Raw genomic sequence first — 14,607 nt, forward strand, 5'->3', positions numbered from 1 at the left:
CCCATATAGGGATGGCCGGTTGCTCACTGGCTGAGTGTGGTGCTGACAACACCAAGTCAAGGGTCAAGATCCCCTTACCGGTCATCTTTTAAAAAAAAAAGAGAGAGAGAATTACTGGATTAATCTTCAGTTCGGCCCCCTGGCAACCACCATTCTACGTTCTGTTTCTATGAATCTCTAGGGAAAGTCCTGGAGTCCTAGAGTCTAGTGCTCTTGTGAGTAGAATCACACAGGCTTTGTCCTTTTGTGTCTGGCTTATTTCACTAACTATAATGTCCTCAAGGTTCAGCCACATGGTAGCATGTGTCAGGATTTCCTTCCTTTTCATGGCTGAGTAATGTTCCACTGTGTCACTGGGAATAATGCTGCTGTGATTGTGGGTGTACAAGTATCTGTTTAAGTGCCTCTATTTAATTACTTTGCGTCTATATACCGCAAACTGGAATTTCTGGGTCATATGGTAATTCTATGTCTAACTTTTTTGTCATTTTTGTTTTGTTTTGTTTCCTTTTCTTGGCAGTCAGCCGATCTGGGCACCCAAACCCTCAGCTTGGTGCTGTCACACCGTGCTTTCCCCGGTTGAGCCAACCGGCCTGCCTTCTGTGGTTAACCCTTTGAGGAACTGTCAAACTGTCTTCCCTCGCAGCCGCACTGCTTTGCAATCCCACCAGCAATGCACAAGGGTTCCAATTTCTTCTCATCCTCTCTACTCTTGCTATTTTTTTTGGTTTTTTAAATAATACCATATTTATTTATTTATGTATTGGCAGCTGGCCAGTACAGAGGTTCAACCCTGGACCTTAGTGTTATCAGCACCACCCTCTGACCCACCGAGCTAACCAGCCAGCCAGTTCCATCGTGGACTTTTATTCCACACTCGGCCCACCCTCGGTGTCAGGATGAAGGAGGAATGAGACGTGGTCACTGCCCTGTCCGTGCTCAGAGCAGGGGGAGCAGGGAGCTCCCTCCCCCAAAACCCTCTCCTCAGCCTGTCCCCGAGTGCCCTCCTCTGCCACCCTTCCAGCGCCAGCTCCTGGCCCAGCCTCTGCACACACACACTGCCCGCGTCTCCCCACCTCCTTTCCCCTTGCCCTCCTGCCCAGTGTGCCCCTCGCCCCTGGGCTTTCAACCCCGTAGCCCTGCATCCTGGGCAGCAGTGGTTGTGAAGGGAAAACACTGGAAGTCATACATCTGTCCATTGACAGGGAGCAACTAAAACGACCACTCGCGATTAGAGTCAGAAAACCAGACAGCTTTACAAACGATTGCACCAAGGTACTTGTACAAGATTCCTATGACGGCTGCGATGAATCCCCACACGATCAGTGGTTGAAAACAGCACATGATTCTTCAAAGTCAAGGGTTCGGATCCCAGTGCTGGTCAGCCCCAGAAAAAACAAAACAAAGGAAAACAAAACAAAACAAAAAACAAACAGCACCTAATTAGTTTGCAAGATTCTGGAAGTCGGAAGTCCTAAAATCAATGTGTGGGCAGGGCGGGCTCCAACTGGAAGCTCGTGTCCTCCTTCCCCAGCTTCTAGAGGCACCCACAGCCCTGGGCATGTGGCCCCTTCCTCCATCTGTAAAGCCAGCAGCGCAGCGTCTTCCAGTCTCTCTCTGACTCTTACCGTCCTGCCTCCCTCTTATGAGGACCCTGTGAGGACACTGGGCCCCCAGGTAACCCAGGATGACCTCCCATCTCAAGGTCCTTACCTGTTGTGCCATGTAAAGTACCATATTCACAGGTTCCAGGGATTAGGACATGGACGTCTTTGAGGGCTGTTATTCCGCCGACCACAGCAACCAGGACATATTGGTGAAAAGATCTTGTTTGTATGAAAATACTTTCACCCACAAGTGGAACAGGCAGAGACCAGTGTGTGTAAATGCAGGCAGAAGGGTCTGGAAGAACGCAACCCAAACCACTAACAGTGCTTTCCTGTGGAGAGGGGGATCTGGGGCATGGGGTTGAGGGGTTTTGGAGAAGGTCCCGAGACAGAAAAGCCAAAAGATCTGACTTAGCCTGTACAGAACGGTGGATCTGCACCTATCGAGTGGCCCCGGTTGTGATGTGGGTCATTGAAAGTATCTGACAGGAACATAAATCATGGTAGAAAGGATTATAACCTATAAAATAAAAATATCCACAAGTCCATACTGATATAAATTGAATGGAGAACTTTAAAATGGGGAATGACAGACAGCAAACTGTTGCATTTTAATTAGCAAAAGTAAAAGGAAGCATGGAAGTGGAAAAAATTACCCTTGGGAGACTACACTGTTACATTTGCAGGTAAGAATAAAAACTAGATGCTAAAATCTCTGGGGGGCAATGAGGTGAGAAACAAGACAGTCACGGAGTCACAAAGTGCCTTTCTGGACACACTTATTCATTATGAAGGGAAACACAGTATCATGACAGCAGAGAAACCAGCAGACAACACCTTCCTCAAACGATCAAGGTCAAGGTCACCACAATAAGACATCGACCTCAAATGCCTCCGGATGTGGGGCACTGAGGAGGGCACAACATTGACTTCTGTCGGATTCGCGCCGAGCTTGCAGGACCTGAACGTGATTGCCAAGAAATCTCTGACAAATGCAAATTCCAACTAAGAATGCTGTTAGCTGTACATTTTTCATAGTTTCTCTTTATAGACCTAGGAAGTTTCTGTCTATTCCTAATTTGCTGAGTTTTTTAAAAATCTAGGGCTGGCTAGTTAGTTCAGTTGGTTAGAGTGCGGTGTTAAAAAGTCATCTCAATTCAATTGCTTTTTGAAATTCTTGATTTTTGTTTTATTTTCTTGGTCTTTTTTGGCAGCTGGCCAGTATGGGGATCCAGACCCTTGACCTTGGTATTACCAGCACCACACTCTACTGAGCTCACCACCCAGCCCTCACGAATAATGCTGTTTGATTTTTTTTTTTCCTAATGTTAAACAAACTTTGCCTTCCTGGACAAATGTAGCTGATCATGATGTATTACCTGTATTATATTTTTCATTTTATTATACATATTATAATATTTTATTATAATTATATAAAGTCATATTTAAAATGTTTTATTATAAATATAATTTGTACAGCATATGCCCATTTTTATATATTGTTGGATTTGATTTGCTAATACTGTTTTAAAAAGTTTGGCATCTATATTCATGAGGAATATTGGTTGTCCTTTTGCTTTTTTTTTGGCATCTGGCTGGTATGAGTTTCTGTATTTCTTCTTTTTTTACAAATTTTTAATTTTTATTGTAACATAGCTGATCGTACATATCTGTGGGGTACAGAGTTCAATATGAATGCCTGTGTGCGACATGTGATGCTCCAATTGGATAATTATCATATTTAACAATATACAACGCCATCGTTTTTCGCGGCCCTTTCTTGATTCCTTCTTTCCCCCTGTATTTCTTCTTAAATGTTCGATAGAATCCACCTGTGAAACCATCTGGGCCAGGACTTATTGTGGTAAGATTGTTTTATTACAAATTTAATGTCTTTTATAGATATGAGGCTATTCAAATTTGTTATTTCTTTTTGAATGAGTTTTGGCAATTTGCGGCTTTCAGGAACGTTGCTTGTTTCTTCTAAGCACGTGACAGTCCTTTTCTGCTAATTCCCTCGTCCCCATCATTTCTTCGCTTTGCTCGTCCTTTTTCCCTCTCGTGGTTATGGGTTATATTTTCTTGCCTCTTCACGTGTCTCCTCAATTTTCATTGAACTCTCATCCTTATGAGTTTTGTGTTAAATCCTAGGTTTTGTTGTTTTCATTTAGAAAATATTGGACTTTGTTCTGGCTGTCACTTACATTACTCGTAGATTATTCGGTCGTTTTGAGACTTAAAAATCTTTTTTAGGGCAGGTTTAGAACAGACTTCCCTCCAGGGCTAGGTTAGCCCTAAATAAGGTATAACTGCTCTGAGGCTTCTGCTGGATGCTTTATGTAGTCAATGAATTTTCTCCACCTTCACTGGTGGGTTCTCCAGGAATTCCCAGACTGGGATTGCCCTATCCCCAGCACTTGTTTTTTGCCTGGGCTACTGGAGTTTCACCACATGCGTGTGCAGTTTGATATTCAGCCAAAGACTCAAGGGAAGTTTTATGAAAATGTGAGTGCTCTTCCTTAGTGTGGTTCCCTGCTCTCCAGTACATTGTCCTGCAATTCTAGCCACTGTGGCCTTCTTTATCTCACGTCTCTGTCCACTCTCTTCCTGAGACCACTGGGTTCTGTGTCACTTTCTCTGCCCTGAGCTGCAGCTGGGAAGTTGCCTCCAGTAGAAGGCTGGGGCGATCGTTTCTTTCCCTGCAGTCAGGGATCACAGTCCTACACTGCCTGGAAACCGTGGTTTCATATATTTGTCTAGTTTTCCAGTTGTTTAGGCGTTGTTTTCAACAGCTGGTCAGGATTCATTGCATGGATGTACCGGAATTTACTTACCCAGTTTCTGGCTTATTTTGCTCAGCATCATGTCTGTGTAATTCATCCATTTTGTTCTGTGTCAGTAGTTTTTTTCTTTTATTCTCCTTCTTCTCCTTCTTCTTTGTTTTTCTTTCGTAAGCTGGCCAGTACAGGAATTGAACCCTGGACCTTGGTGTTACCAGAACCATGATCTAACCAACTGAGCCAACTGGTCAGATCAATTTTTCTTTTTCATTGTTGCATGGTATTCCATGATAGGAAAATACTATTTTTTTAATCCACTTTCTGGTGATGGACATTTGGGCTGTTTTGGATTTTTGACTGCTATAAATACAGCTGCTATGAACATTCTTGTCCAAGTCTTTGGTGGGAAAAGCAGTGGGATTGCTGGATCATAGGGTATACATATATGCTAGCTTTAGTAGATAATGCCCAGGTTTTCCAGTGTAGTTGTGATGTTTTACAATCACACCTGGAGTACATGATGGGAGAACTCCAGTTGCTCCACATCTCTGCAACCCTTTTTTTTTTTTTTTTTGGTGGCTGGCCAGTATGGGGATCTGAACCCTTGCCCTTGGTGTTACAACACCATGCTCTAAGCAACTGAGCTGACCTGCCATCCCCCAGCAACTCTTGATATTGTGTGTCTTTCTAAGTTTAGCCGTTCCTGTAGGGGGTGTAGAGCTACCTCATTGTGGTTTTAATTAACATTTCCCTGATGACTAACAATACAGAACACCTTTCGCATATACCTATTCACCATTTGGATACATCAGTTTGTGAAATGTGTGTTTGTCTTTTGCCATGTTTGGACTGGGTTGTCTTTTTCTTTGTGGTTTACAGGAATTTTTGTTTGGTTCTGCTTTGTTTCGGTCGAGTGTACTCTGGATATGTCCTTTTTATTTATTGGTGAGTTTTGGCGGCTGGCCAGCACTGGGATCAAACCCTGGATGGACCTTGATGTTATCAGCACCAGGCTCTAACCAATTGAACTAACCGGCCAGCCCCATGGATATGTCTTTTGCCAGATAAGTGTATCATAAATATCTAATTTCCCTTCGTGGCTTGCTTTTCACTGTCTTCATGCTGTGTCCCGGTGGGCAGGAACCCAGAGTATCTCATTCACTGCTGTATGTCCAGTGCCCCTCACTATGCCTGGCCCGTATTAGGCGCTCAATAAATATGCATCGAATGTGTCTTAACTCTGGCCTCAGTTTCTTCCTGTGGGCATATTAATCCCTGTTCTGACCATATCACAGGATTTTGTGAGGCTGCAGGAAACAGGATCTGTTCAACGCAGCGTCAGCTTTTAGATCCAGAAAAGACGCAGCAAGATCCTTCCCCGGGAACTTGCCGGAGAAGCTCCACGTGGGAGCCCCGCCCACCTAAGGGCAAGCCCACATTCGGCCCCGCCCGTAGCTGTCACTTAGCAAAGGGGCGGGGCAGGGCCGGCGCTCCTATGGGGGTGGTTAGAACCGAAGAGAGGAAGAGGGTGGAGTTGCGGAGGGCACTAACCTATGAGCGCGCAAAGCTCTGAGACGGAAGGGGCGGGGCCTAGCCGCCGGGTGAGCGCGTTGTCCGCGTTTCCATTGGGCTGCCGTCGTCGTCAGGGAAACGTGGTGTTTCCACCCCCGCCCCAGGCTGATAGGCGGGCCTTCCTGGAGGCGGGACTTCCGGGGGCGGGCGGCGGGGACCCGGCGCCGCCGTCAGCTGACCCTCCGCCATCTTGTCCGCCATTTGCCAGCGGCCCGGAGCGGAAGCACGGCCCCTGCCCAGCGGGTCGCCGCTGCCGCCGCCGCCGCCGCCCCCGTCCCCGCCGCCGCCCTGGCCTGGGCGTCTGCCCCGCCGCGCCGGCCGGCAGCGCAGCGCTCCGCGGGCGGCAGGCGCGGCCCCCGAGCCTCCGCACGGCGCCGGGCCGCGAGCCTCGCGGGGCCGGAGCCCGAGGGTCGCCGCGATGGCCCTCAAGATGGTCAAGGGCAGCATCGACCGCATGTTCGACAAGAACCTGCAGGACCTGGTCCGCGGCATCCGCAACCACAAGGAGGACGAGGTGAGACCGGCGCGCCGAGCGGGACGGCCCGTCCCGGCCACCGCCCGGCCCCGGCCCTTCCCTGCCCGTCGGTCCTGTGGCCTCCAGCCCGTCCCCGCTCGCCCCCGAGGTCCCGCTCCAGGCTCCGACCCTGCCTGCCCGGGGCCTGGGGCGCCCCACATCCCCTTCCTCTCCGCCAGCCTCAGTTTACCCCGGACCGCAGAAGTCCCCCCCCACCCCCAGCAGCGGTTCTCGGATCCTCTGGGGAAAGCGCTGTGAGAAATGCGGCGTCCTCGGCCCTGCCGCTGATGCCTCCCTCCCCGAGCCTCAGTTTACCCGCTCGGAGAGAGATCCGGGCCCGCCGCCCCATCCCCGGGGAAGGACCCCCCTCCGAAGAGACGTCAGGGGTCCCCGAGCGGCGGTCGTCCCACTTGTCTGCACGTCCGGATCAGCGGTTAAAAATGCGGGGTCCCGGGCTCCGCCCCAGACTCCGCGTTAGGGGACCCTCCGTGGGAGGGCGAGGCAGGGGGACCGGGTCGCCCCCCGGAGAGACCCCGGCTAAGCGCGTGTCTAGTCCAGGTCGTTCCCCGGCGCCTGCCGCAGATCCGGGCGGGGTCTCAGGGCCTCGCCGCCTAGGCCCGGGGAAGGAGCGGCTGCGGGGGCGGTGGCTCCTGGAATGGGGAAGCCGAGGTCAAGTAGGAACCCCAAGTCCAGGGCGAAGAAACTGTTTTCCAGAAGTAAAATTGTAGCTGCGGGTATCATTTCCTTCCCGCCCTTCTCTCCCTCCAAGACATGACCTAGATTAGGTAAGAATGGGGACAGCAAGTGGCCACTGAATGTCTGGCTTTATTAGGCAGGGGGCACGTTAAAAGGGCTCTCGCCCCATGTCTGCCTGCCTGCCTGCCTGCCGGCCGGCCTTCACACCAGGACAGCAGCCTGTCCTGAAGAAGTGCGGCTGTCTGATACCTGCCCAGCAGGTCTCCTGCCAGATGCTATCTGGGTTCTCTTCACAGCTGCGCCCAGAGGGAGAGAAGCTAAGGAAGGAATTTGCTGGGAGACACTAGGTGCCCTCTGGCCTGGTCCCTCTCAGAAGTGGCCTGATCTGACCACGGTGTGATGAGGTTACTTTCGTTCATCTCCAGCTCCCCTCCCCTTGCCTTTGGCTACACCTTGTGTCTTTTCCTGAGCAAGCCCTAGCTGCTGTGGTTTGCAAGGTGTAACTGACTCACTTTGTGTGATCTTCAGTTTCTTTTTTAGTTGAAAGAGTAGCTGATTGGCCTGGATTTTATTTACTGAGTGGGCCTAAGGAAATTTGAAATGTGATTTGCTCCATCAGATGACTCTTTCTGCACTGGCAGGATCTCCTGGGTTTTTTCTCCCCTCTCCATTCAGTGGATGTCACTGAACAGCCTGTCTGGGATCCTGAGGATGGGCCACCGAGTATGTCCAGTAGAGGACTGCACACTCTAGTTAGGGTACCACATTTTTAGGGGGGTGTGCCCATTGTCACCAGGATGTCCCCCAAGCCTTGGTTTCTTCATCTGGAATTGATGTGAATTGGCAGCGCCTTCCCCACAGGTATGGGGCCTGTTAAATGGGGGTGTTGGGGGGGCGGGGAAGGTGGAAGCTTTTTTTTGTTTTAAATTTTTTTGGTCATGATAGTTTGTTGTTTTTTTTTTTTCTTTTTGGTGGGTGGCCTGGAAGGGGATCCAAATCCTTGACCTTGGTGTTATAACACTGAGCTCTAAGCACCTAAGCTAACTGGCCAGCCCTGTGGAAGCATTTTTAAATAGCACAGGCCTAGACTGGTGCTGGAAGTCCTTGAAAGTCCCGGGTTTCCTCTTGGCCCTTGCCATTGGCCTGTTGGCAATTCCGGCCAGGACATGTCAAGTCAGGGCCCTGGTTTCCTCATCAGGAGACCATCTTTATGACCTGGGGGTTGGTACTCAGGTGTTCGCTTCTGACTCCAACTTTTGGAGAGCAGGGGATGATAATTCAGTGACTGTTCCAGTTCCCACCCCCGCTCTCTTTAAAAAACCAGCTACCCTGTAGACTACATAGTAGGCTCTTGTCTCCTACCCTGCTGCATCCCCAATGAAGGCTACTGACAGTATACTTTTTTTTTGGCAGTAATATAGTTCCTCCCAAAAGTTTCCATTGGATGATAAATTTTAGCTTCAAACTTCTGTGCGGCATCATAGAAATGAGGCATAGCAAGCTTTATTTATTTATCTTTTCTTTACCACTGTGCAGATGAGGAAGCAGTGACTTTGAGAGCCCGTGCAAAGGCAGAGGGGTTGAGTGGAAATTGTGCTGTATGAAGTGTGCGAGACCCAAGCCCAAGTTCCTGGGCTTACCTAACTGGGCAGCCTGGGAGAGTCCTTTGTTTCCTCATCTGTGAGGGGTGACAGTCGCCTTTCCCTTTGCTGAATGGTTACAAGGATGTGGGTGGCATGGTCTCTGTAGGCACCATGGCGCCCAAACCTCAGGCTGTGACTGCTTAGTGGGTTGTAAATTCAGTTTAGTGGGTTATGTTGAATGAGAAAGAAACTAGAAAATACCAGACTTCAGGTGCATAGAATAACTGTCCTTTCCTGAAAGTTTCATTTCCATGTGTTCTTGCTTATGTGCATGGCCCTGTGTTGGGTTACCGTGCAAAATATACTTCTTAAAATGTATCCACAAAGTTGCAAAATGGTGGTCTGATTTGTAGGGTTTGGAGGCTGCTTGAATCCTTGAGATACAGCGAAGATACTGTTGGCAGGCAGGTGGAAATCCAGTTGGGAATGTCCATTGCTTGTAAAACCTGGCTCTGACTAGGAAAAAAGCCAAGTTGACCTAATATTTTATTCTCACAGGCACTTTATATTTTGGGAAAAACTTTTCTTAATCTTAATTTTTTTAATTACAAAATATACCCATAACTTTTAAACTTAAAAAAAAATGAGCTCAGTGTTATTAAATAAAAAGTGCAAATGTCTTCCCCTCTATACATCCCCCTAGAGTGACCACTTCTGCCTGTTTGGTGGACACACTTGAGTTTTTCCTATGCATAAAAATTGCAGTGGTTCTGAGTGGGTTGAGATTAGTTTGGCTGTTCAGCGCTGCCATCAAGAGCAGGAGGACCTGCCTGGCTATTTCTGATGCCTCCGTGGAGTGGGTGTCCCACAGTTTTTTTAGCCACTCCCCGGTGATGGGCATTTAAGTGGCTCAGACGGTGCTGCAGTCACTTCCTGGGCCACCGCTGTCTCTGCAGACCCAGGGAGACTAGGTCCTCTCAGGTGTGCTGCCAGTCACAGAGGACCCGCGTGCCTCTGCAGTGGTGGTACCTGCTACTCCGCTGCTTGGTGCGTCCGACTCCCAGAAGCTTCCGGTCACATCTCCCAGGCTGGTGCCTCTCCCTCTAGTGGCTCTTGGTAGCACCCTGGGGTGGTTCTCCCAGGCCTCCAGCCATGGGAGGGCCGTTGACTCCAGGCATGGCTGCTGGGCTCTCCATTTTGTCACCGCATTTGCCAGAGGACACACTGCCACGGCTGCTCCCAGTTAGTGACTGCGCGCACAGGGGACCGAGGCGGACCTTTGGGGGACACAGGGGACCTTGGCCTTTGTATTAATCAGGGTTCTCCAGAGAGAGAACCAATAGGATATGTTTATAAGTACATGAGAGGGGATTTATTAGGGGAATTAGCTCACGCGATTGTGAAGAGGAGTCCCGTGATAGGCCGTCTGCAGACTGGATGCTGGCAGCATGGTTCAGTCCAAGCCCAAAGCCTCAGGACCAGGGAAGCCAATGGTGCAGTTGGTGTAAGTCCAGGAGCCCAAAAGCTGGAGTCTCGAGCTCTGATGTCCGTGGACAGGAGAGAAGAGTGTGTCCCAGCTCCAGCAGATAGAGAGATTTGCCTTTTTTCTCTGTTTTTGTTCTTTCTGGGCCCCTAGCAGATTGGATGGTTCCTGCCCATATTGAGGGTGGGTCTTTCCCACCCAGTCCACTCAGGCTCTCATGCTAATCTCCTCTAGAAACAACCTCACAGACACACCTAAAGGGATAGCTTTACCAGGTTTCTTGGCACTCCTAATCAAGTTGACACCTAGAATTGATCTTTACAGCTTTGCTGAACTTTCTTTAGACTGCAGGGCCAGCAGCAGGGGCGACTTCCGTCCAGCCTCTCACGGGAGATATTGCCAACAAAATCCAGGCATGGGTAGCTCCATCCTGGGGTCAGCTGGGCCCTTGAATGAACCTTTACTCTGCACATTTACTGGCCTGGCTCCCTGTAAGCTGCGGCTGTGTGACTGCTCTGGTGCCCAAGGCTACTGGGGTGCTGGCCCCTCAGCTCTTCGCTGGCTCCCTGTCACAAACCTCTGAAGCCCTCTTTGGGTCCCCTTGTTGCTCAGGGCCTGGTTGGGACTGGCCAGCCTTCCGGGGTGGCTGTGCCCTCCAGGTGAGGCCTGCTTCCCCTGAGGCTCTGGGTGTCTGTGCTGCTGCCTGTTTCTCTGCAGCTGGGGCTGTCTCTCCACCTGTAGCCTCTCTGTCCCAGCCCTCTGCCTCATGGTCTTGGTCTCTCCCCAGGCCCTGGGTGACTTGGGTGACCTGCCTGGTCAGCTGAATATTGGTCCCCAGAGATCCCCACGTTCTAATCCCTGGGGCCTATGGATATGTCTCCTTTCCTGACAAAAGAGACTTCACAGATTAATTAAATGAAGGACCTCCAGATGAGTGGTCATCCTGGGTTATCCGGGAGAGAGGCAGGAGGGTCAGAGGCAGAGACTGGAAGACACTGCGCTGCTGGCTTTTCAGACGGAGGAAGGGGCCATGTGCCACAGGCTGCAGGCACTTCTAGAAGCTGGGAAGGGAGGACATGGGTCCTGCCCTGGAGCCTCCAGGAGGGACCAGCCCTGCCCACGCCTTGACTTTAGCCTAGTGAGGCCCGTGTCAGACTCTGACCTCCAGGACTGTGAGCAGGTAAATCTGTTTTCGGCCACCACGTTTGTGGTAACTTGTTTCCCACTGACCAGCCCTTGGCCTGGCAGTCCCTCCTCCTCCCCCACAGTGGTCGCGCCCACAGCCTGAGCCCTGGTCTGTCACGGTCACCTGGTGCAGTAACTCCATCCCCCTGCGTTTCCCCACTCCTCAGCTGCTGCTTCCTTATCAGCATTTAAACATGTTAAAACAGTTCTCTCAAAAAAAAAAATCATTTGGAAAGAGGAGATTCTGCAACATCAAGTTAAAACTTCTGTTCACTAGGGGCCAGCCCGTGGCTCACTTGGGACAGTGCGGTGCTGATAACACCAAGGCCACGGGTTCAGATCCCTATATAGGGATGGCCAGTTAGCTCACTTGGGAGAGCGTGGTGCTGACAACACCGAGTCAAGGGTTAAGATCCCCTTACTGGTCATCTTTAAAAACAAACAAACAAACAAACAAAAAACTTCTGTTCACTGAAATAGCCCAGAACAAAATGAAAGGCCAGGTGGCTAGTTGGGGACAAGTTCTTCTAGCCCACATCAAGCAGCTGGTCTCACTCATGTGCACGTGAAGAGGGTCACGGCTGTGGAGAAATGGGCAGGGGACACGAGTGGCGATGTGGATGAGGGGAAACGATCTGGGCCGGTGTCCTAAGCTGGCCACCCCGGGATACAGTGCATCCCTGCGGGCCTTCCTTTCTCTGCCTGCCCAGACCAGCCGCTGGGGCGCCAGAGCTCCCAGGCTGGAGTGTGTGGGGCGCCCCGGGTGGGGTCACTTTGTTGTGGCGGGTGGGGCTGGCCCTCGGTGCCACTGCTGTCTGCAGAGACTGCCAGCCACAAAGTCCTCCATAGCAATGTTTAAAAAAAAACAGTAGGGAGTAGCAGGCACAGTTAGTTGGAACAACGTGTTTTATCTTTCCCAGCAGCTCCCAGTGCCGCCACATCACACGTGGTCGTGTAGAAAGCGCGAAGGAGCTGGTTCACGTCCTGTGTTCTTGTGCTACCTTTGCAGTCAGCATGTGTTGGTCCCTCGTGGTGCATCTCAGTTTTGACGAGCCACATTTTGAGTGGCTGAGGCTGTGTGTGACCAGCAGCTGCTCACCAGACCTCGTGGCCGTGATGCTCAGGGCCACTGTCAGCTCCTCTCTGTGCTCCTGTGATGAGGCCTCCCCATCCTTCTTCCTCTGGTTGCTTGCTATTTGACCATGGCTGTCCTGGTCTTGCCATGGACGCTGTCCTTGGGTTCCCTCCCTTCCCCCCACCTGGCATCTGATGAGTCTCTGTCCTCTGGCCTTGCTCCTTCATTCCGTCTCCAGCACAGACCATGGAGCTCGGCACCTGCCTGTCTGGCTGTCCCCTGCACACAGCCACCGGAGGTCTTGGGATGGCCCATGCTCAGTGGGCCCAGACAGCCCCTCCCATACCTCCAGTCCTTCCACCATTCACTGAAAGGGCATGTACAAAGGCCTTGTCCATTCCCGGTCACTCATTTGCCAGTTTCTAGCCTCTTTTCTGGTCTCCGTGCCTCCCTGCTGGAGTTTAATTGAGAACACCATCCTCTCACCTAGATGTTTGCAGAAGCCGCATCCACAATGTCACATTTGTCCAGGTTCTATCTAGTACGTCCCTTGAGTACTGCCGTGTCAGTGCTCAGGGAAACCTGGCACAGGGCCCGTTTCCTTGGGGAGGGGCAGGGAGGGAGAGGTGTGGGCAAGAGCTGTAGAGGAGCAAGTATCCAGATCGTCTTTGGGATTTGTTATCAAAGTAAAGCCATGGCCTTTCTGGATTCCTCCTGCCCTAAATCAGATCAGAGTATTTTCACTTGAGTATGAAAACTTGATGTTTCTGAATATTTGTTTTATTAAAATTTACTTTAATTGTATGGAATAATAATTTGAAGTTGGGAATTGTAGAATAAAATTTTGAAATCTAGGATAAAGACTGAAGCATGAAAGTGCTGATATTCTATTGCTTCTGACTTGAAAAATGGCACTTTCAGACTGTACTCAGGTGTGACCCTCAGTCTATGAGAGTGTGCAGGGCTGGGGTGCATCATCCTGGCCCCACCGTTGGGACTGTGACTTGAAGGCCTTGGCATGTCTGGCACAGGGTAAACACTCAGTCTGTGCTGGCTGCTATTTTTGTAAGATTCCTTTAAATGACTTAAGAGGAAAATAAAGATATCAAGTTTGAACTGAGGTTCTTTTCTTTAAATAACATCCATCATTCCCTAGATCAGGGTCTCTCCCTCTTGACACTGTGTGCATTGGGGCTGGGTCATCCTCTGTGGCAGGGCTGTCCTGGGCACTATACTGAGCAGCATCCTTGCCTCCTCCCCGTCCATGCAGGAGCACCCCCCCGCCCTGTCATGACAACACAGAGCTTTCCAGACGTTGTCCAGCATCCCCAGGGGGCAGGGCCGCCCACTGAGAACCGCTGCTGCAGGAGCTCTGAGATCGGCTGGTGGCTGCCTTGACCGTGTGCGTGAGAATGTGTGAGAGTGCGCAAGATGAGTGGGTTGGCAGCTGTGAGGGAGTGGGTGTGTGATTGGGAGTGTGAACATGTATGAGAGACTTGACTGGGTGTGTGGGTGAGTGGGGGTGTGCGTGTGTGTGAGTGGGGGTGGGGGTGTGAGTTGGTTGAGGGGGTGTGAGCAGGTGGACGAGGGGGTGGGTGTGTGGGTGAGAACGTGTGTGTGTGTGTGTGTGTGTGTGTGTGTGTGAGCGAGAGAGACAGGTGGAGGTGGGCGGCTGGGGTGTGCCTGCTGCTGCCCCTCCATGGCACTGCTGCTCTGTGCTCAGGTTTCCTTGATGCCTCCTTGCCCCACCCCCACCCAATCCATGGCTGGTGCCTGTGGACTGTCCCCTAGGTGGAACCTCTCTGCCCCTTCCTAGTTTTTGTCCCCAGAGCTGTTTACACAGACCTCATGTTGTCCAGAATGGTGGTGTTGGGCAGTGCCCAGTTCAAGGGCCTGGAGGCCAAGATGAGAGTCCTGTCCGCCATCCACTACCTGTGTGGCGTGCATGTTGGGCCACCTCCTGCTGCCTGTTTGAGAGTGAAGCAGCCTCCTGAGTCCACTGGGTGGATGCCTTTCAGCCTTGGGCGCTGCCTGGGTGCAGGCAGATGATCAGTACTGAAGCCTCACAGGTGCTGTTGTCCACCTTAGGGATGAGCTAGCTCACAGACTGCA

At 51.0% G+C, this 14,607-nt stretch overlaps 1 protein-coding gene across 2 annotated transcripts in view; it reads left to right on the forward strand.

Moving 5' to 3' along the window:
• The first annotated feature begins 6,286 nt into the window (after positions 1 to 6,286).
• Positions 6,287 to 14,607, forward strand: part of AP3D1 (adaptor related protein complex 3 subunit delta 1) — a 46,063-nt gene continuing 37,742 nt past the window's right edge. Inside the window, exon 1 of one of the 2 annotated variants that reach the window (XM_063110471.1) lies at positions 6,287 to 6,473. In XM_063110471.1, the coding sequence (XP_062966541.1) occupies positions 6,378 to 6,473 (96 nt within the window). In that variant the 5' untranslated portion in view covers positions 6,287 to 6,377. The remainder of the gene's footprint in view (positions 6,474 to 14,607) is intronic. The other variant, XM_063110470.1, reaches the window with a different exon arrangement.

The sequence above is a fragment of the Cynocephalus volans genome, chromosome 10, assembly GCF_027409185.1.
Source record: "Cynocephalus volans isolate mCynVol1 chromosome 10, mCynVol1.pri, whole genome shotgun sequence".
Taxonomy (NCBI): domain Eukaryota; kingdom Metazoa; phylum Chordata; class Mammalia; order Dermoptera; family Cynocephalidae; genus Cynocephalus; species Cynocephalus volans.